Source organism: Strix uralensis, chromosome 7, assembly GCF_047716275.1.
Source record: "Strix uralensis isolate ZFMK-TIS-50842 chromosome 7, bStrUra1, whole genome shotgun sequence".
NCBI lineage: Eukaryota > Metazoa > Chordata > Aves > Strigiformes > Strigidae > Strix > Strix uralensis.
The window spans coordinates 39,566,434-39,589,294 of record NC_133978.1 but is presented as its reverse complement, the minus strand read 5'-3'; the positions used below and the strand labels follow the sequence as shown (position 1 = coordinate 39,589,294).

The following is a 22,861-nucleotide window of genomic DNA, read 5'->3' as shown; positions in this document are numbered from 1 at the left end:
AGACGGATTGGATTTATAAACTGCCCCAGGTCTGACTCCTCTCTCCTGTGCCGTGCCAGGGCAGCGGGCAGCAAAACCAGCACTAGCAGGATGGTAGGGGTGTGCAGTTGGAGGAATATTTTCTTTTTCTCCTTCCACTTCAGCCCATTTTATCCAGACACACTCAGTATTGAGAGCTTTCACCTTTTGTTTATCATAAGGACAAATAAATTGCACTGCCCGACTAAAAGCTTATTAATTTTAAGTAAATGCAAATTTGAAGTGTGTCTGTGCTTCTTCAGGAGGCAGCAGCCGTTAAACAAAGATGTCACATTGCATGCTTGGAGTTTATTTTGCACAGAGCTCGGAGGAACCGTAATACAAAGCAAAAAGATGAAAACTATTCTTAACTACTTTGCCAACAAGTCCTCGTATGATACTGTGCAAAGAAGAAAAGTTGTAGAAGTACGTGGCAGATGAAAAATATTTAAGCCACACAAAAGTCACTGACAGATAACATCTACTCATCTCACTATTTGTACAAAGTATCTTTTATATTACTGAAAAAAAAAAAAGAATAAAAGGCACTACATCAGCTTGTGGGCTGCTTGTGGATCAAAAGCATTACCTTCAGTGCAGGCTGAAAATAGAAAACAGACACAACTGTGAAGTTTTTCATGTGAAAAAGTGGGAGACAAGCTTGCGTCAGGAAGAGCTGGACAGAATTTCACTGAAATGGAAAATAAGTAGGTGAGTAAGTAGGTGCATGTGACACAAAAGATAGGAAACCTGGGTCTAATAAAAGTTTCTGGTAGTACAGATGGCCTGATTTTCTTCCCCTCTCATGACACGTTACTGAAATTTAAATTCTCTGATTTCAATTATTACACTATTTATATTGCTGTAATACCAAGAGTCCCCATAGAGAAGAGGCCTCGTTATTAATGTAATGCAAACAACTCTAATGGTTCCAGCTTCAAAGAAATCATAATGAAAATGGGTAAAGGAGATGAAGAGTGGCAGAGAGGAAATACCAGCACGTCTGCGCACATGAAGAACTGCAGCACTGGGAGCTCACGGGATGTGATCAAGGTGATGGAAACCCTTCGTTAGTGCAGATGTCCAGTCCCGTCCCATTGCACTCCTCTCCTGGTGCCCCTCGGACGCTCTTTGTGAGAGCCAGGCTTACACTCAGAGATGGGTGGCCCGAAACCAACGGAGAAAACTGGGAGTGTGTTTTGTTCAGACATTGTGCAAGAGACTGAGTGAAGTAACCCCACTGGGATAAATTCTTTGGTGTTCCCAGCTTTGCCTGAGGTGAGGGTCGTGCATGCCGAAGGCTCTCTGAGGTTGCCAGCAGCCATCCCACCTTTGTACCTACCCAGGAGCCCACACCACTGCTCAGGCTCGGGGCTGCTCTGGGGCTGCACATCTCTTTGTCCCATTTTTTCAGAGTTTCCTTCACGCTTCAATTTCTCTGCCTACATTTTTTGGACCTGACTCTCTTCTTATGTTTTGTATGGTTTTTTTTTTCCTCCTCAACTAGGAGAATCTCTTCTGTCTGTGTCCTGTTGTTCAGTCAGGCTCAGTGGCCCTTTAGATGCTGTCACCTTTCCCATCTCGAAGGGATATGTGTGGGTCGCTCTTCTTGGCTGCGATCCCTTATTTTCTGCAGCGTGTTCTTTGAAACTTTGCAATCAGGTTGCAGAATCCTATTTAAAGGATTTACCTTTTTATTTTTCCCTTACTTTTATATTTAAAGACTGATCTAGAGTTTACCTATCAGTCATACAGGTTTCTTTATAGTCTTTCAGAAATATACATAGTATGTAAATATAGTGACCTTAAATCAGGAAAACATTGTTATTTGATTTACATAAGAAACTGTAATGTGCATATATCACACTGAGGACAGTTGGGAGTTAAGCAAGTGCATAATATCAAGCATGTGCCCAAGTGCTCTTTAGATTGAGGCCCCGTGACTGGGCTGCAGTGCTTTCTACGCCTTTTGCAGGAAGCTGTGATTTTTGTCACACCCAATAATTTAAATAAAAACATTCAGATAAGCAGCAAAATATTTGGCTGAAGGAAAGCAACTAGACAGAAAGTGGTCTTGTGTTTTATAAATGCTATGGCTTCAGAAGAGTTTGCAAACCCTAAAGCTTCTCTGTTTTGTTTCTCCCAAATAAATTATCTTTTCCAATAAAGATATAACTGCTGCCTATAAACCTGTCTTGATGTCTGTCTCCAGACTATCAACACTTCTGCTCAATATGCATTGTCAGTGTGCAGATAAATAAGCATGTGTATAAGATTAAATTTGCTCATTGTAACCGTACTTTGTTATGCACCACAAGCATCACTGTTGTGATGGAATAGAAGTGGCAAAATTGAACCATACTTTGTGTAGGTATTTTTCCTTTTTCCCGTGATATTTTTATAGCAGTTGCACTTTCTGGACCATGCCGTGCAATGAGGGAGTAACACATCTATGTACAAATGCTGATCCCTCCCCCTCCCCTTTTTCTTCTGTTTTGGGTAATCTTGTGATGTTACTGCTTTGCAGAATTAACGAGAAAGGCAACTTGCACATGTATGAATATATCAGAAAGACTGTGATGCTTCCTGATATCTAGCTGCAGCTCCATGGTGTAAGACTGCATGGAAGCGATGTAGACAAGGCATCCATGGGAGGAAAAGTATGCTCGTAGGGTTTCTTAAAATTTAGGTCTCATGAAACTTTCAGAATGCAAATCCTACAAAATAAAAGGGCCTGAGTCATTTAATTCATATAGTTGAGACTGCTCTAGTGAGCCAAGAAAAAAAAAAAAATTGGAGCTAGAGCCAAACTTTTCTCATTTCTCTGAGATATGCTTCATAAATTTCTGTTCCGTGCAGGGAGCTTCATGCCTGATAGTCAGAACAAAGATCTGTGAGGCTCTGTCCAGACCCTCCTAGGCAGATGAGATGGCATCTCAGCCACCTCCGCAGGGGTGAACGCAGTCGTGTGCAGCGTTTGGAGCATCCCTTCTAGACTCAGCCCTGTCACATGGGTTTGGGCTGCGCTGAGGGTGGTGTGAGAACCTTTTCTCTACAGGAACACCTGTATAACAAGCAACTTTCCTCCTCCCCAATATACTTTATCTTGGTCTTTTTTGGTGTTTCAGGGCAAGTGTCATATTTTTAAAAGCATGGTGGAAAATACTGTACTTCTCTTCCTCTCACGTCGGCCTAACCATAATGACTGCATAGATGTTTTTAAGCTAATTCTAACAGTGACTAAATTGGGGTCATTCTGCTCAAAACATAACTCTTGATTCTCAGAGTGATAGGTGACCAAAGAGGGTAGGTCAGGTTGCTGGGATGGCAGTACTGAGCACTAGGCTATGTGGGCAGATCTGACCCTACAGCTCTCCTCTCACTTCCACACATAGTTCAGCCCTGAGCCATGGTTTAGCTGCTGAAACGCTGCCCCATCACCTTCCCTCTGCACCTCCTAGCACAAAGGCAATGGGGAGAAGGAGGAAGAAAGGTGACGCTGGCCTTTCTCCATCTTAGTGCAGGATGGACACATCTCTAGAGCACCTGGGAAGACTCAGGTCTCATCCTCGTGGGGTACAAGTGCACCAGAGGGCTCAGTGTGATGGTAGGTCAAGCACGTGGCAAACCCTGCCAGCGTTTTGACTGTCCCACGGCACCTGGAAGCCATCCCTACCTTCTCTTTAAGATTTATTCTCAATACCATTTCCAGCTCTTGTACTACAATACCATTATTTTAGGACTCTGCTTTTGCAGGCACAATACCATATGTTTAGTGAGAAGAAAAACACCTGATAAATGTTGCATGCAAATAGCTTTTTGACATTGTAGTATGAATTGAAGTCATCTGACTGTGTAGGAGTAGAGCATTATTTCAATGACAGTTTATATTTTCTTCCAGATTTTTTTTTTCCACTAATGAGAATGTGCCTGTTACGGGGTTCCCAGTACTTCGTGACCTCCTTGCATGTCCATATAGAAATGCTGAGGCTGCAAAGTAAATGTTCAGTCTTTTGTTGTACACAGTTCAGACTAGTTAAAATGGGAGTACAGACTAGTTAAAATGGAGTACAACCATACATTGGAGATTTCAGGAACCCCAGACCGGGTGGTTACATCTGTGCTGTGACTCCAACTTGCAAAGCGTGAGGACTAACTGACCCCCTCACAGAAATGGGAAGGACATAAGGGACAATCTGGAGTCACTGTCTGCCCTTAGGGAGCCTGTGTCATGCAACCGCAGGGTTTGTTCACCCCAGGGAGGGTAGGGCCCCAGTTACACCCCCTGGGGCACTGTCCCCCCTCCTACCACCACTTCTGCTTTGAATCTGGTCCAGTGTGACTGCATCTGGGAAGCGAGATGGGAGAACAGGGATTTGGGCTAATTTCTTACCTTAATTATGGGAAAATAGTCCTGATAAAATCTTGCCTCTTTTAAATCCCTGCAGCTTTCTTATCCTCTTAATGATGACACTGAAAAGACAGTGACCTACTGCATTCCCCCCTGCTATCACCTTCAATGGAGAAAAAATCCAAACTCTAGTTATGATGGTTACAATGGCATGTCCTGATAGGATGAGGGGTAATGGTTTTAAACTGGAAGAGGGTAGACTTAGATTAGATGTAAGGAAGAAATTCTTCCCTGTGAGGGTGGTGAGACACTGGCACAGGTTGCCCAGAGGAGCTGTGGCTGCCCCCTCCCTGGAAGTGTTCAAGGCCAGGTTGGACGGGGCTTTGGGCAACCTGGGCTAGTGGAAGGTGTCCCTGCCTGTGGCAAGGGGGTTGGGACTAGATGATCTTTAAGGTCCCTTCCAACCCAGACTGTTCTATGAATCTATGATTAATGTAATACTTTAAATAGTGGTGCCAAAATCTCTCCAAATTTTTTACTTAAGTCTTGCATCCCAACTCCTTATCTTTGCATCCTGGTATCTCTAGTCCGTATGTGTAGTCTTTGTCTTCTACTGCTACAGAAGTTCACCATCTAATCAACCTTGACACTTCCCTCCCGGAACCCCAGCTATCTTCAAAATTTGTGTAGGTTTTGACACTGACAGTATGACCCCATAATGTTTTAATATTTAATCCTGAATTACCTCCTTTTCAAATATGCTGCCAGGTCCCTTAAATAACAAGGTTCATGTTGTCAGATGCTGTTCCCGACTAACATGAAGTGCTTCTCCCTGTCCCTAGGTGAGAATGTGGACAGCAAGTTGGAGTCCTCGAGACAGCAGATGCCAAAGGACCAGTCAAAAGATTATGAGATAACAATTCCCTTCCTTTTGAATGGAGAACAGTGGAGACCAGTAAATGGCATTTATTCAAAGGTTAGTCTTCATTTTGTCAATTATTTTATTCCAAGGTGTATAACAATTGGAAGGTTTTAGGGGAAAGTAAATGCACTTACTTCATCATATCTGTTATACTAGTATTTTTTTATATTTTTGTAGACCGCTGACTAAAATTGTTACTTACCTAATTTAAGAAAATGGGTAATGTCTTTGGCTGAAATTAATACATTTTTACTGTAAAGTGGCAATCTTATTTCTGATGGCAGAAATGAAAGCTTGAAGTTAAATAATTTCTTTAACAAGGTTAACACACATTGCTTGAGGTTGTATCATACAACAGCAGAACAACCCCAAAAACTGAGGGAGGGGCAAATACAACAAACACGTTTGTTTGATGAAATACAGTCTGACAGCAAGAACTTGAAGGAAAAGTGTAAATAATGTTGCTTTGTTGACTGCAGCCTGAGGCACTACCTGGAGCCCATCATGGGAGATGGGCCCCAAATGCCATCCCACGTATTGCAGAGGGAATTGAGGGCGAGTCTCCCTTCACATTCTGCTTTCCCTTTGCCTAACAAGGGCATAATCTGTCACCGGCTCTGACTAAGGAGGAATTGTTTCCCCCTCTTGACAGGTCCTGATAAGTCTTCCTCCTTTTTATCCCTCAGACGTTGGCAGATAATATGGGTAGCTGTTTTTAGGAGAAAAGGGCTGTTTTCTGTCTCCTTGGTCTCCTGCTTGAAGTATGAAGACGGGTTGTTGTTGTTGTTGTTTATTATCACCGAAGATGTCATGGGAATCTCTTACCCAACCTTTTTAACTGAGATCCAGTATTGTTCCAGGTTACTTTTTATATTGTACTTTTAATTGTCAGAATGAGGAGAAAAAAGTTAACTTTTTAAATAGGTAAAAAAAAAAAAAAGGGAAAAAAAGCAAGCAAAAACCATCACACACAAGCAATGCAAACAGCCCAGACAGCCCATTAGGAACAGCTTTCTTTATTACATTGGGAAAGTGTTTCAGGGAGAAATCCTGTTTGACTACTGCCACCATTTGCGGGACACAGTGTTTTGAATCATGCTGCTGACTGACAGAACTAGGTGTGAAAGGAGATTTCAAAACAAGGGATCTGACTTTCAAAAAAAATCTTGTCTGGATTAAAATTTTGTTTCCTTTTTCTTTTTCCCTTCCTAAATGGGAAAGAGGGCCAGTCCTAGTTTTGCAGTGATGAAAGGGATATCATTGTGGGTGTATAATGGCTTATCTTAGAGAGATAACACAGATGGCTTGGTCCTAGATGTATGTGCAACTCTATTTTTAGATCGTTTAATTAGAAACAGGCATTCTCCATATAGAGTTCTTTTAGCTACTCACTGTAGCTTTCTGAAAGAGTTACAACAGAGTATCTTTATGTGAGTAATGATAATGTGATTTATATCATTAATTTGTTTCCCAGAATTGCTTTCAGTTTAAGATGAACATTAGAAAAGATTTGTGGTTTGGTAGAAAGATCCTCATGCTGTATCAGCACTTTTTTTCTTTGAATACTTCTTTTCCATGGAAACTGTTATAAATTAAATACACAAAAGTACAGAACAGGCTGTGGGAAGAACAACAGCATTAAACTGGTAGAGGAGAAGAGTAATGAATAGCTTGTCACATAAATATTGATCAAAAGCACAAAAGTTAAATACTGTTGTATTTGATGGTTAAATAGGACCTATTGTTCTTCAACACATTTCAAAGTGTTCCTCGGTTTTATTTTCATTTTATATGAAGTAAAAAAAAGTATGAAGTACTGTGTACTTGTAACCAGGGGAATGGTGTTGCAATAGAATATATAGTAAAATAAATAATGTAGTGGTTATAAAAATGACAAAGTATTAAAGTTATTTGTGTATAGATAATTGCCTCACAATGATAGTCCCATTCTCCAATCCTTTGATCGTAAATACTCCTTGCTTAACAATTAGTCCCCGAGAAACCACACTAGTCATTTAGTGCAGCATACTCTTTCTTTCCCATCTTGAAGATAAAACTGTCCTTTTATTTACCCCAGGAGTCACTGCAATATCTGTTGGAATATCTCATTCAGAATCTGTCAGGAATTATTATTAAGCTAATGACTTTCTCGTTGAGGGCTGTCTGTGCCACTGTGTGCATCTGTACACTGTGCAGAGCAGAAGCAAAAAAGCTGAAATCAGTCACACTGTTTAATCACACAAACACACAGACCTGCTCACCAGCAGGAATAAAATTACATTTACTGAAAAGAAAAAAATAAAAAAGTTATATAGCTATAACCTGGTTTTACTTTAATACAGTTAGGGTGTACTTTTTCAAGGACATCTAATGATTCCTAAGAATGACAGTTCAAATTAATGGTAGGAAAGATCCAATTTTAAAATCAGACATGTAATCAAATTATATTTAAAGAATTTTGGTTTCCCTAAGTATCAATTTAGTGTTTTGTTTTGGAGAGAACCTATCATTTACTGGGCGGATGGATTTTCTCCTTGCCCTTGCCACCCTAAGTCAAAGCTATGAGAGACCAAGACCAGGATCTCATTGTGGTAGTAGTATTTCAGAAATGCTATTGCTTCTTCCTTGTTTAAAAAGATGCATACGCTCATGCAAACACTTTATATAGGGAAGCACATTTAAAAAATAAAATATTTATACTTAAGAGAAGTTACTATGGAAATGCATGTATGTTTTTGCAACTGTACGATGCTGTTCATCTAGTTAGTGGTTGTTAACATATCTCCTGGCATCGCTTGCTGAATTCAGAAAATTTAGATCATTTTCAGTTGGAATATTTTAATGGTGCCCAGTTACATTCTTTTATTAACTGGATATGATATCCTGTTGCTAATCCTGAACATGCCGCTAAAATTAGCGGCTACTATTTTGAGTACCCAGTTGTTGCTAGTCAGGACTACTGATGAGTAACTGTATTTGTGGGCGTGTGACAGCAAAATCAGGACCCTGAAATGTTGTGCAACGTTGCTCTGTGCTTTCAAACAATAGCAGCCCATATTCACTGCAGATGTGATTTCCGTCTTCGCTGAAATTCTGTGCGCATTATAGAATGTGTTGATAGGTCATTATACGTTATAGCTCCAGTTCTCCTTCCACTTCTCTTTTTCATTTCTTCATCACTTTGCATTCGGTGTCGATTTTTTTTTTTTTTTCCCAGTGCTTGGTTTAAACCCAGGAGGGTTGGGTTCTATTTTTCTTAAGTTTTTCTAAGGTTTGAACAAAATTGTTTCATTTTTATATTATTCAAGTGCAGGAAAAAGACTCTTTTCCCTTCATGTTTCCAGCTGAATATTTTTCTTCAAACTTGGCTTGAGACTTACAAATCAAGCCAAGTTTGATGAGAGTTGGGTAAGTGATGTTTTAGTACACAGAACACTTTAGGGAAGATTTTTAGAAGACCATCTGTTTGGCTTCAGCATTTATCCTCACACCCTGTTAGGGACACACACTAGTTAATGTGTGCCAGATCCCTGCATCACAGGAGCTGTAGGTCAGGTAATATTGGTTGTGTTAGACTGAGGCCTGAAGCACGTGCCTTCTCTTGGAGAGACAAGTGCTAGGCAGGAAGCTTTTCACATGGGCATTAAGGGTTTCTTGGCTCCATTTCTGTGCTTAAAAGGTTGTAACTGTGGGGGAACGCTGCCTGCCAGAGACCATCCAGGGCAGACGTGAAATAGTGTAATGCTGGTGGGGGATCCCAGTGTGGCATTGCCCTGAGCTGACATCCATTCTCCCAGAGTGACACACTCATTAATGAAGTTGGCTTTGTATCCAGGGTTTAGTCCAGATATTAAAATGCATTAAGTTTTTGGGAAATTGAAAGCGTTTTGTGCATATATGATAAGATCAATTATGCAAGTACACATAGTCCTCAGGTTGTGGCACCTGTCACTCAGGTGTGGGGTTTTTCTCCAGCCTTGGCTGTGCAGGATCTATAATGCTGTTGCTGGCACCTGCAAGGACTCAAATATAATCATGAGACTGGTCAAGTGCTTTGAAAGATTTAATCCTCTGAAGTTTCTAAAAGCATATGAGCAAGTTAGGTGCAGCTCTCCTTACTGGGTGATGCTTTGTGCCTTTTGATGCCTATGCACACACTTTTGTAACTCTGATCTCAGTATCTGTCTGAATGCAATATCAAACTGCTCCATACACAGGTGTATGCTCCAGTCAGGCAATGATTACCATTCATAAAAACAAATTTTGAGTGTAGCTGAACCTGGGCAGTTACTGAAAGACCTGTGGCCAGGTAGCATAGAGCTGAACATAGTTTCTGAAGAGCCACATGAGAAGCTGGAAAGCCCTGAAATCCTGAAATGCTTTAGGCTGCTTTGAGTTTCCGAGTTGCCTGTCCAGGTTGCTTTTAAATGCTGCAGAGAATTTGTTTTTTAACATTAAATTTGGGTGATGTGTAGAGGACAATGAGCAAATTTTGGTGTGTAACTTCTTAAAAATAATTTACTGTGAGAAAGTAGATGCACACAATATACCTGTCAATGGATTAGACCCTTAATCCACTTGAATCACAGTGAGTCTCACCTGATTCTCTTAAAATACTGCCACTGACTTCAATATATAAAAAGTATATTGGAAAAGTAACCTCTCCCTCACCTTGCAGAGAGTTAGACCTCTCATTTAGTGGCAGATGCTGGATGGCTTTCCACACACCAGGAGATTCAGATCTGTTGCTGTTGGGTTTAGAGGCAAGTGAAGGAAAAGAAAGATGCCCATAGTGGACAGAGAGGCCGGGAAGACCCGCAGAGTGTTCCTGGATTCAGAACAGCTATGACTCCAGCCTTGATGACTTTTAAATCCAAATAAATCAGAAATTTGTTCCCTTGGGGGAAGGGTGGATGGATTCAGAGAACATTAAAACTGCTTCACCATGTTTAAGCTTTCAAGGCCAGATTCTGAGCAAGTGTGAATCAGCTTCCTTCCTTTGGCTGGGCTGGTATAAATCAGGTTTGCAAATTGAAATCTTAAAGAAGTGTTTTCAAAAAAGAGACAAGAAAGATGAGAGGACAGAGTTCCTTTTCTTGTAGCAACACTCTTTTTTTCTTTCTTGGTGTTATGTTATACTTTGAGTATAAACTCTAGCAATGAAATGCAAAGATAAAGATGAAGGCCAGCTATAAATATATACTTAGACCATATTTCTTCTGGTTTTTAAGTGTATGCTTGTCACAGCTCAAAAGATTCTGCATGTAAAGTGGCAGAAGATTACCATTTTTTACTGCTTAACATGCATTGCATCTCATTGAGCTTGCAAAGAAGTAGCTTTTGCATTTCTGCCTGCCTCATTCGTGAAGTATTGTGTTATGGATTGCGTTCATAAACAAACATCAGAATCTTGATTATCTGTATGTCATTCTGGACACTGATTACTTGAATCTCAATGTGAAATCCTCCACTGTCTGTAAAAGTATCATGTGCTCTGACAGTTGTTAGTTATTTTTGTGGTTCTCCAGATTTATCAGATGTATTGGATATTACACTGATTCTTTTCACCTCTTTGCATTTTTTTCATGCCTTCACTGTAAGGCCCTAATTCATCCCTACTGAAATAGGTAGTTTTGCCATTGAAACAAAAAAATACTGGAAAGAACAAGAAATAACTTTAAATTTGTTAAAAAGTCACAGGAATAATGCTGAAGATTTAAGTACATATTCAAAGCTGCCAAGCAGGGCTGAGCCTTACCCATTTGATCCTATTTTTATGCTCTTTCATTACTGCCTTTCTCTTGCAAACTGGTAGAATAGGCACAGTCTATTATAGTCCACTCCATCATCCGGAGTTATGGCATGTACACCAGCTTCAGTATTATTATGAAGTTATTGGTGCGCCCATTAGAAAGACCCCAATTTAACAGGATCTCTGTGCTGGTTCACGTTTCCCCTCTTTGCTGCACCTCTTGGTGTTCTCGTGTGACTCTAATAGAGGGTTTGATGCATGGAGTACAGCTGAGAGGCCTGCTATGTCAGCTAATTAATTTAGTGCTCAGAGTTTTCAAGAGCAAACCCATTCAAGTTTATTTCATAACTGGCATAGCCTTCGTGCAAGTGATAATTGTTTATATTCCCTTCAACAGAGCCTCCTGCTGTTCTTTTTCATTTGAAATAATTACCAAAGTTTAGACTTCCAGACAATTGTATTAAGGGGAATCATACAGTGCTGCTTAAACAAGTCTTTGAAGACTGAGAGGACAGCTTTCATAGCTCTTTTACATAGTTGTTTTACATATCTTAAGAGAGAGAAGCATAAACAGAATTTATAGTCCTCTCCATATTTTTATGACTCATGAGTATCAAATATAAGAGGCAGAGCTGTGCTTGCTGCTAAGGCTGTGTCATCAGCTGGGAATGTAGCTTGGCACAGACAGCCTCAGCGGTGTGAGAAACTGCACTAATCCTCGATAAAATTCTCTGGGAGATCTGCTTCTTGAGCCTTTAATTAATAACCTGGTAGTCATTAATTTAATAGCCTAGTAAACAATCTGTTATTTCTTTTGCTTTTTATTATACCTATGCCCCTGCCTTGTAGGGCCACTGTGAGGGCTAATTAGTTCAATTATGCTCTATTATTTAATAACTCTTCTGCATTTCTTTAATTCAGAAACTGCATAATTTTTGCATGGAAGCTATTAGGCAAAAGAGTGTATCACCTCCTCTGGTACTCGGTTTTATTTTTGTGACTATGCTAGGGCTGGCTTGCTTCACTGCATGAGCAAAAGCAGTTTAAAGCCATCCCTCTCACCTATCTTGTGCAAGAGGAGATCCTCACGGAGGAAAGCATGTTCCCTTCTTCTCAGCCAGCCCCGTACCTGTGTTTAACCAATAGATCAATCTGAAAAGTTCATTTATGAAGGTTTTTAGAAATGTCGGTAGGTGTATCCTGATTCTAGGGACGTGCTGGATCTTACATAGCAGCTACAGGCTTGAGAAATTCCTGGAGCTGGGACCACCAATAAAAACTTTGTGTTGGTGATTGAGTAGGGGAAATTCTTTTCTCTGTCTGTACTGAATCAGTGCCCTAGTTTCAACTAGATATACTAGTATTCATTTCCTGCCTGAAACGTTTGGGCATACTGGGAAGTGTTAAGCAATTGGGATTCATCCCAGAAAACGGTCCATTTCATTTTTAGCTTAAGTGATACAGTGTGTTAAGTTTGTAAAGTTCTGTGCGATAGTTTATGTACAATATAAATAGCAGATATTATTGAAAGAGATTGCTATTTCAATAAACAGAAAATTGAGAGTTTTTTGTTAACCATCCACCAGACACCCGTCCCCTCCCCTTAGTGTCTTGGAGCCCTCAAGAGGGTGAATGTCCCTTTCATGAGCTTGTATCACGCTGAGCTGTTGGGAGGAATTTTGTCATACTTGGCCAGTGAAGATGGCCAGTGATATAATAGTCTTGGGCAAGCTCTGTCTCCCCGTACCACCCGGCCTTCTTCTGCCAGCGATTGTATACGATGGGACTCTGCAGAAGTGCTTTGTTGCATTTGCTGCCTGGGACCCACCAGCTATGAGGTAGTGTCTCAGATTTGAGCTTGAGGAATCCATTCATATGTTCCTCTGTAAGGTGATGGGGCTGAAGCAATGTTCTTTGACACGAGTTTTCAGACTGGTATTTAAAAAAAAAAAACCCAAACAAACAGATCATACTTTCCGTAATAAAATGAAAAAAAATGTTTTGATCTTAATGATGCAGTTAATGCTAGCAACCCTTTAACGTGGTATTAAAATCTAAAACTAGGTTCTTGCAATTATGCAGCATTATGCTGGGTTTGTAAAGTGCTTGTACTGAGGCATTTTCATATTGAATTAATTTAGCTTATACTTGGCTATTTCATGACTCTTGCAACAGATCTTGCGAGCGTAAGGTATGAATTTCAGTGTTGGATTAAAATAATACTTTTCTTTCCAGCTATGAACACGTGATCATTTTTTACAGGCAAAAGGAGAATCTCCCTTGTTCTTAATTCTTACTGTGATTGCCTTGAGTCAAACTGAATGTAGCGCAATTCCTACAGCAGGGTCTCCCCCACCATATGCTCTTGGTATATGGCGTGTTCAGATCCTGAACAGAGTCCTCTGAGGGCTTGCAGGTAACAGCAGAAGAACTTGGGGCCTTTCCAAGGACTGAAGTCCTCTGAGCAGGGGAAGACCATGGAAACTAAGACCTGCTGACATAGGCAGTGATGAAAACCCTTATCTCAGGAAGGCATAGTAAATTGAATTGTATCCCGTGTATATTTTAGGGATGAAGAAGTAAATTTAGCTGGTCAATTCACTGAGTCCTATTGTTAGCAAGCCCGATGCCTTTGTTGTTGAATTATAATTCTATTTCAATATGATTTACTCAAACCCCAGTTGATTTATCTCTTCTATAGGAATATTTCTCATTTTTCAGAATTGTAACGAGAAATCATAGAGGTTATATGCAGTTTAAAGCTTGATAAGAAAAAAAATAATTAGGATTGATTTAATAAGCCTTTGTGAAATGCTGTAGTAATATCTTGACAATAAAAGGATTTCAAAGTGTTGCTATTTTACTAGAAATAAAATGACTTGCCAAAAAGTCTGCCAATTGTTTTTGAAAAGCTTATGTAGATGAGGTAAAAATGATCTATATCAATTTGATATCATAGCAGAAAGTTTGTGCTCAATTTCTATCTTGAGGAAATTGTGTGTCCCTTTTGTGCACTGTCTTTCCTCAAGGACACAATTCTAAAGTATAATTGAACTTTTGAAGCTTAATTTAACAAAACGATTGCAATTTACAGCATTGTAGACGTGGTGGAGTGATGAAGCTTAGTGAGACTGGAGACGAAATACATTTGGTGATAATTTGTGCACTGCATTTCCATTTGTGTGATACGTGTGTGTGGTGGGGGTGGTGCCAGAGTCTGCAGGCATTTTACTGGACTTGAGCTCATCCCTGTCCTGCACGGATGTGCTTGTGGTATTTCTGGTCAGTGTAACGATAAATCGGCTAGTGATACTGGTTGCACTGAAGAATGTGTTTGTTCACCCTGATACAACAGTTAGACACATGTGGTTGCTTTGACAGGGCCACTGAATCCAAGGAGGGATCCTGTCACCTCTCATTGCTCCTCAGCGGACCAGGATGCGTTAAGCAACATCTAGATCTCCAGCTCTGACCTTTTCATCCTCTGCTCCAAGTCCCAGGATGCTAATACATTGTTTCCTCTGAAGTTTGAATCACTCTCAGGAAATGGAGCGCTCCTAGGTCCTGCCCTCATTCCTTTGCCCTTACTGTGTCTCCTGCCTTAGGATCAACTTTATTTTGGTTCTTCTGGATGAACTTGTCCCCCCTTCCTCTTATGACCATCTCCCTTCACCAGGAGCTACTGGGTGGTTTCTTGGCAGGGTTCATCTCCTTGTTTGCTCCTTCTCTCTCCACTGGCTGCATCCTTTAAGGAGTGCTTCAGCATTCCTGCACAAAAACGGTCTTTTTGGTGTGAACCTGCCAAACCCTTCCCAACCAGTTGTCACTGTCTGGAGTGATTCCTGGCCTTCTGAGGCAGCAGCATTTTACACTGTGTGTTTGAAGTGAAGCCTGCAGATAATTTTAATATTCAGAAGAATTGTGTTTGTTACTTGAGGCCACTTAAATGGGCACAGGAGCAAATGTTTTTAGTCAAAGCAGCTGCCTAGCTAGGGAAGGATCAGATCTTCATTGAGATGCCTCATTTTTGCACACTGGTGGATGCTGTTTTCCGGCACACTTCATTTGTGTGAGTGTTGGAGATGGCAGGCTCCTTCGGGCAGCAATTTTGGATGAAATCCTACACTGGTGTCTCTCAGATGACATTATTTACTTTAGTTTCACCCATTCCATCATCTTTCCCTAGATGTTTTCCCATTAAGTACATCTTGTACTGAAAAAGAAATGCTGCTGAAGGAGGTCTGCTTCAACTCCTGGCAAGTGATGATGAGACAAAAGCTCTTAGATGTGTTAATCTAAACAGCCATAGTATCCCTGCCCCAAAAAGGACCGTTTCCTTGGCAGATACTGAATCTGCCTTTTTCAAAGAGAGGGGAGTTTCTGGAAATGAATCTGTTGTGGGAAAAGCCAATAAGAGGAACTGTGTAATTTTGTCCTCAAAGCAACTTCTAGCATATTACTGGTTTTAACATTGCACACTCCCTTCTGCCTACGCTGACATGGTCAGGGTGCATTTTCAGCAGCAGAAGAAAAAGTGGGATCCCTAAATTGAGTATCTCCAACAGAAACGGCCTTTCTTTTGGTTTCAACAGACAGAAACATTGTTTAAAGCAGACTTTTTTTGGCATTTACTGGCATTACTAAGAAAGAGTTGGCAAGGAAAGCTGGCAGAAGGAGATGAGTTGGATAAGCTTTAAAGATTTTTTTTTCCTATAAAATGAATATCCAGAAGCTGTGTAAATGTATTTTTTCTGTTTAAAAAGTGTATATAAAGACAACATATACACATTTTTGACTGAAATAGCATCTAAGCTGGCTGTGCCCTCCAAATTCTTTTCCCTCAATTAAAAAGATGGAGGAAAAAAAAGAAAAGACAAAACAAAACAACACCTCAGGAAATCCCTAGAATGTTTATTTGGGAACAGACCAGCCTGTTACAGTCATTAGCTTGCAAAGGTATTTCTGTTATAGTCAGAGGGCAAAGTGAATTTTAACCTTTTATTGCCAAGACATGTTATGTTTGTTAGTGAAGTAGCTATTGAGATACATTGAGGCATGTAAATTACTGTGAATGAGTGGCGTATGTAAAAAAACAAAACCAAACCCTAAAAGTACTCCCTGCAGAGAGAAATTAAAATCAATTTAAATGCCCATAATTAAACATAAAGTACTATATTTCATACTTTATTGAGTTTCTATTTATTACTTTAGCATTTCTGGTTGTAAAAGGCTTCAACTGCATCAAAAAGATATTTCAAAATATTGACCTCCTTTTTTCATTACAAGTTTAGTGCAGAATTGCTTACTGCCATGGTGTGTTGATTATAAAGGAAAAAAGGGAATAGGGCTGGACTGGTTTAAACTGTGATCTGTGGGAGCCCTCGAGACCAAAGTGGTTGTTTCCCAGGATCCCCATAGGAGGGAGAGAGGAAAGGAAACCGCGACTCTATGGAGACCAAGCATCAAGAGCCTGGGAACATGGCAAGTCGCAGAGGGCAAATTTAAGATATGGATAGAAACAGTTGGGTTTCTTTTAAGATGGAAACCTAAATTGTTTGCTTTGTACAGTCAAACATCTCCCCTTTTATTGTCTTGCCCTTTTCCATCTAGAAAATGGGAATCAAGTTTAATCCAAGCCATGGGACATCAATTTGATTTTGGTAATGACCTTTTCAGATTAAAAGTGTTATTTGTATTCATACTCTTGCTGTACAACTTTTAGGGAGCAAGGATTTGCTGTTCTGGGGGAAAGAGGGATGTCTCGCATGTGTGGATAAATCACGCATGTGTTGTCAGAACAAGGGAACAAATATTTTCAAGATTTTACTTCTCAGAGAATTAAAGAGGAGAAGTGTTTGCAAAGCTGTGTACAAGGATTTTCACTGTTACAATCTTGGAGGCAATTTAAGAGCAGCTTGTAAGTACTGTGAAGAACATTAATTGAGATTTTTATAGTGTATGATGAGCTATATACATCAGTCCAAGTTTGGCATGATCACCTTTCTCTGAGGCAGATTAACATTGACATCAAAACACTTTATTTTAAGGAACATTTTGAGAAATAATATTTTAGTATATTATGTGTTTTTTCTTTCATGTTTACATTTTTACTGCTCTCAAATATGCAATTTAATCATCAAGCATCAATTTATTTTTAAAATTGAGTTAGTTTTAACACACTGCCATCCATCTTTTATTAACTAATTTAAAAAGAAATCTCTGTGTGTAGAACTGAAATCGACTCTAATTTCAGCCTTCGCAGAATTAGTATTTAGCAATTTCTCCAAATCTGTGTGTTTGTGATGGTGAAAATGACAGCTAGATTTGAGCCATTTCTTTAAAAGAGATTCCTGAGCCCTCCCCATTGCATTGCTGAATTTCCAAGTTGGTATATCTGTATCTATATTGATATAGTAGGTATATATGGTGGAGTCCCCATCCCTGGAGGTGTTTAAGAGTAAGGTTGACTTAGCGCTTAGGGATATGCTGTAGTTGGGAACTGTCAGTGTAAGGTCAATGGTTAGACTGGATGATCTTCAAGGTCTTTTCCAACCTAGATGATTCTGTGTGATTCTGTGATATCTATATTGCTATCTATACCTATATCATCTATATCTGGACATACATACAGATTCTCTGTTTCCAACCATGTCTCAGGATTCAGCTCTTAAATCATGGTTTGAAAATTTTTTACAACAATATGTGAGGAAAAAATGACTGAATAAGGTCACAGCAAAATTGTGTGTGGAAATCTAATCATAAAATCAAGTAGTTGAGAGGGAAGATATATACCATTCAGTGAAATTCCTATCAATGTTTCTGCTTTCTAGAACATGTTATTTGGAAGGAATTACATTTAGAAGCAGAGAGCTTATCAGTGTGTCCTTGTAGCATACTTGCCAATGTCATGAACTTCATATATGTAGATAGAGTTGTTCTAATTTTAGGACTAGGCAGTGGGAAAAAAGAAAGTGTATTGTGAAAGAAATAAAACCAGTATTCAGTCACTGAAAGTGTGGATATTATCTGTGTCATCATTAAAGAGCTTAAAAATTGCAGCAGGATTGGCTGGTATGGACATTTTGACTGATGTATATGAAATAAGTGTCTTGTGGGGCTCCCCCATTATTGTGTGTTGGAACTGAACAATATTTCCTCTAATTCTAACAATTTGGGGCAGGTAACAAAGAGATACTGATTTGGTTTTTTTCAAAAAAATATCAAAAAATTCTTCACAGCCTTCATTACCAAGCAATTTAGCCGAGTCCAGTCTCTGCTTGAAGTCTTCAAAGGCAATGTTGGTTTGTTTTTTCAGCAAAATCTTTATCTTAAGCTGAATGTGAAATCTTACATTGGGCATCACAATTAAGTCAAATGCTTTGGAAATACTGCAGTATGCTTTGTTTTTTCATCAACCACCCTGCCATTTTACATTTTTACATTCTATATTTTTATATTATATGTGTATATTTTCTTGTCATAGCAGTGAGAGTTTCAGAAGCTCCTCAAGACCCACAGTGAAATTGCTTTCATGATCTGTTCTTTTGGTGTGCTGTCTGGCACCTGACAGTCTACCATGAGCTAGTGAGAAGTTTATTCAGCATAAAACAAAGTCATATGGCAATTTATTGCTGTCTTTACCTATCCCACAAAATCGTTCCTCTGCATCTCTCGGAATGTGCAAATTTACTTCTTCAATTTTAGGGAGCTGTATCTTGTCTGTTGAGGCAATGTCACCGTCACACGTATATGGAAAGGAAATAACTTGTCCCACATGTTTAGCCTAAGGTAAAGTTTGTGTGCGCAAGGTATTTTTATCTGTGAATTTTGATTCGCAAACCAAAATTTGATTGAGTTGTTTGGGGGGGGGGGGGGCAGTTGATATACCTTCTTTATCAAGTGTATCATGACATTTAGGCTTCTTTAAAAACAGAGTCTCTATGTAAAAGCAAATAACTGTTGTCTGAGGGAATAATGCAGCATCCTTCAGGTAAGGCAGTTCAGAGTCAGTTGCTCAGGAGTCCCTCAGGGAATGAGTACACACGTGGCATCTTTGCTCTTCCTAACTCTTTCTCTAAGTGTAACCAATTTATTCAGTCCTCAAATGTTATTTTCTTGTGCACCTCGATAAGTTGTCCATCTGAGTTCCTCTCTAAAACTCTTCAGTCTTTTGGGGAGCAAGACTTCTCATTTAAGCTTTGTGATACAGCTCTAAAAAGCTCTTTCCCTCATCATCTCAGGAAATCAGGACAGTAGGGGGAACCCCTGCAGAGCCATTCTCTATTTATATGTTGATGAGCCTCAATGAAAATTTCCAAAAAGTCTATATATGCTTTTAAACCTGCCAGAAGAATCTGGCTTGCTCCTGTGCTTCTAAGTCCTGCTCTAAATATACTGTGTTTGCTGACACTTTGTGATACAACATAGTGGTACCCATATCTGACAAACACTTGCTATTTATAGAGACACTAACGAACCTTTCCAGAAGCCTTCCTCTGCATTCTGCTAACTTATTTGACTCAGGAGTACAAAAACCAGAAGTCTGGTGCAATGTGTCATGTTTTAACAAGCAAAGTTTCATACACTCATGTTGCTGAATTTCATTTAAATATGCAACACGGTGCAGCATTAAGGCTTTTTTTTTTTTTTTTTTTTAAGGGTTGTAAAGGAGTGATAATTCAGTAGTTTAGGTTCATACCTCAATGAAAGGTTGGACTTTTTGGGTTTTCTGAAAAAAAAAAAAAAAAAAGAGCGTTGAATGGCTCAAGAGCAAGAGTGGGGTGCAAACCTGTTCATTAATAATGTAGTGGTTGGAGCACTCATGTATAGGTGGGAGGCTGTGGATCAGACCACTGAGGTGCTGAATCTCACAGGAGACTGCAGCCCCGCAGTCTGTACGTGTTTCATGCTAGATCCTCACTGAATAATTACCGTGAAGGAGAACAGTCATTAAAATAAATGAGAGAGATAGGTCACCTGGGGAGAACATGGGAAGGAGTGCAGGGAATGGTTGGAGGTCTGAAACTGTGGCCCGTGATGAGGACCAAAGAGCTGGGACTGTCAGTCTAGAGAGGAAGAAGCTGGGCGGAGACATGATAAATCTTCCAGTATGTAAATGGCTGCAGGAAAGTACGAGGGAGTAATTAGTTTCTGTGTCACTGTTAGATATGCTCCCCATCTAGCAGGGACAAGAAGAATGGCTTTACAAGGCAGCAAGTAAAAGCTCAGTAATGAAGATAATGAGAAAAGGATGTATTTACATGCATATAGTGAGGAAGGGAAGCTTTGAAGTCTCTCAGAGTGCACTTGATTTTCAGAAAAGCCAGAGAAACAGCTGCTAATGAGAGAGGTATAATTGATCCTAACATGGGGCAGGAATCTCTGGGGTCCCATAAACCACATTTTCTATGATTTGATGTAAATTGGAGACTATTCTTTCTCCTTCATAAAAACCTGCTTTGCAAACTTTTACCATCTCTACATTTCAAAGAATAAGATTTGAGTTTTTCTGAGTTTTTAAATACTTAAAACTTCATAGAGAACACTTCAGCCTCTTGCCTAGGGTGAAGAATTTGTTGCCCCATAGCTCTTCTTTCTAATTATTAGTTTTGCACAACTTAGAACCAGACTTTAAATAATACATAGACAACTAAGACATTAAATATAATCCTGTCTCAACTGGGTGAAGAGAAAATGCCCTAGCAGAAGTTGACCCTTTTGTTTCCTCTTTTAAATTTTATTATTAATTCAAGGACAGACACTGAAATCACAGAGGCGGATCAGGATGCCATGGAGGTTGGGATATTTATAACCTGAAGAGGTTTGGTTTAGGGAGGAAGTAGTTCTGGCTCTGGAAGGGCTTGTTAAATTTTGTGTTGTGCTGCAGAGTTCCCACATAACCATGGACAAATCAATTAGCTTCTCTGTGCTGTAGTTGTTCATCTGTAAATGGAGATAGTGGCACATCTCTGCCTCATAGGTGCTTGGTTGCAGCAGTGATAGAGGCTCTTATGAACATGCAAGATGGTTTTAGAAAACAGTAGTAGACAGCCTGAGGAAATCCTTTCTTTGAGGAATTTTGGAGGTTCAACAAAGAGATGGATAAGCCATTCTGTTGAGACAGGTTATGAAAAAACACCCTGTGCATGTGAACTGTTGACTGTGTCCTGTAGTAGCACTTTCCTTATTGCCTCTTTCCAAAGCGTGTGCTATAAAATACTGTAAACAAAACTTGCATGGGGAGATTAATCTTTTGGAAGCTGGGTGAAGTCTCTTCTGTATATCTTTCTGGATTTTATGGAAAACTTGTTACACAGAAATAATCAGGCTTCACCAGAGGCCCTTCAATGGCTTTCTGGAAGTATAATGCCATAAACAATATTGGGTGGCAGCAGCAGACTCGTATCTGTGTCATCTGTTACTCTGAGAAGCATCAAAGCTTCAAAAGATTTTCAAGAAGGGGGAAGGGAGGAGAGGATTTAACTGCAGTGCATCATAAATAGACCAAATCCTGAGATGACAATTTCAACTGTTTACAATAAGCGTGAAGTAATTCAAAACACATTCTGGGACATTAGGGTTGTAAAGTCCCGGTAGATCACATGGGCTGTGTTGCAGAGCTGTCTTATTTTTAATTAGCAGTGAACAGAGACATGGTAATGGGTTTGGGGTTGGGTTTTTTTTAATTTTTTTTTTTGAACTATCATCTGAATGAAAACATGTTTAGTCCAGAGCTGGTTATGAGTCTTTTTTTTTTTTTCCCTTTCAATATCTTTTCTGCAGTTTTGTGTCAGTAGCTAAGAAGGAAGTAGATGGGATGCAGAGCATGGTGTGTTTGGGGCAGATAATGCTGTGGTTGGCCTATTGTTAGAAATTTTCAGGTGTTCAACAGATTTTTTCAGTAAGTGTTTCTCAGTAATATATCTCTTTTGTGGTTACTAACTCTTCCCAATGCTAAGCTGAAAAATATGATTTTTCTGTTTTCATTTTATCTTTCCTTTTTTTTTTTTTTTTTTTTTTTGCTACAAAGGATAGTTGGTCTGTAGTTCTAGGTCTAAAATGAAGGCTCCTCTGTGACTAAAAGTGAGAATTTTCTCTCAGAAGACTATAAATCTCCAAAGCTGATGGAAAACCAACAGCATATGGCACACAATTCATCTAGTGCAAATACCTAAATATTCTGTGTATCATAGCCCATCCCTGGGAAAACTGTTGTATTTAAATCTCCATTGGGGTTTAATCCCGAAGGGGGGGGGGGGGGGAAATCTGTGAAACTGAAATAAGAAACAGAGAATTTGAGACTATCACCAACATTTAAATCAGTGTGTTGTCAGAGATTTACTGTGTTTGTTCACACAAAACTGCATAAAATAGACTTGTTTCAGGGAGTCTTTATTATTCTCTCTTACCTGTGCTAATTCACTGGCTTCTGATATTGGGGAAGGCAGGCAAAACAGAGCAGGACTCATACAAATAATGGAGCGACAAGAAGAGGGGGAAACATTGTAAATACATGCTTGAATGATATGTTAACATAAAGGGAACTGAAAGCTGTCCAGAAAGGCAGATAGACAGTCTTCTCCCATGATGGGATGCTCTGGTAGCCTGGGTTTTGCACAGGCAGACCTTGGAAAGAGGTAGGTTACACAGAGCACAATTAAAGTAGAGTTTGCAGCGTATAACTCCACTTGTTCCTCATCTTTTAGCTGCATGAACGACTGCTGATTTCTTCCATAATTTCAAAGCTACTGTCAGGTCTACTTTCCCACAGTCCCTGTGGGTATTTGAGTCCAGCATCCACCGGCTGAACTGGAAAGTA

General features: G+C 39.7%; 1 protein-coding gene across 1 annotated transcript in view; it reads left to right on the top strand.

The window, feature by feature from the left end:
* ADAM12 (ADAM metallopeptidase domain 12) overlaps positions 1 to 22,861 on the top strand; it is a 185,139-nt gene that overhangs the window by 12,441 nt on the left and 149,837 nt on the right. The window contains exon 2 of the mRNA XM_074875531.1: positions 5,212 to 5,345. Within this exon, the coding sequence (XP_074731632.1) occupies positions 5,212 to 5,345 (134 nt within the window). The remainder of the gene's footprint in view (positions 1 to 5,211; positions 5,346 to 22,861) is intronic.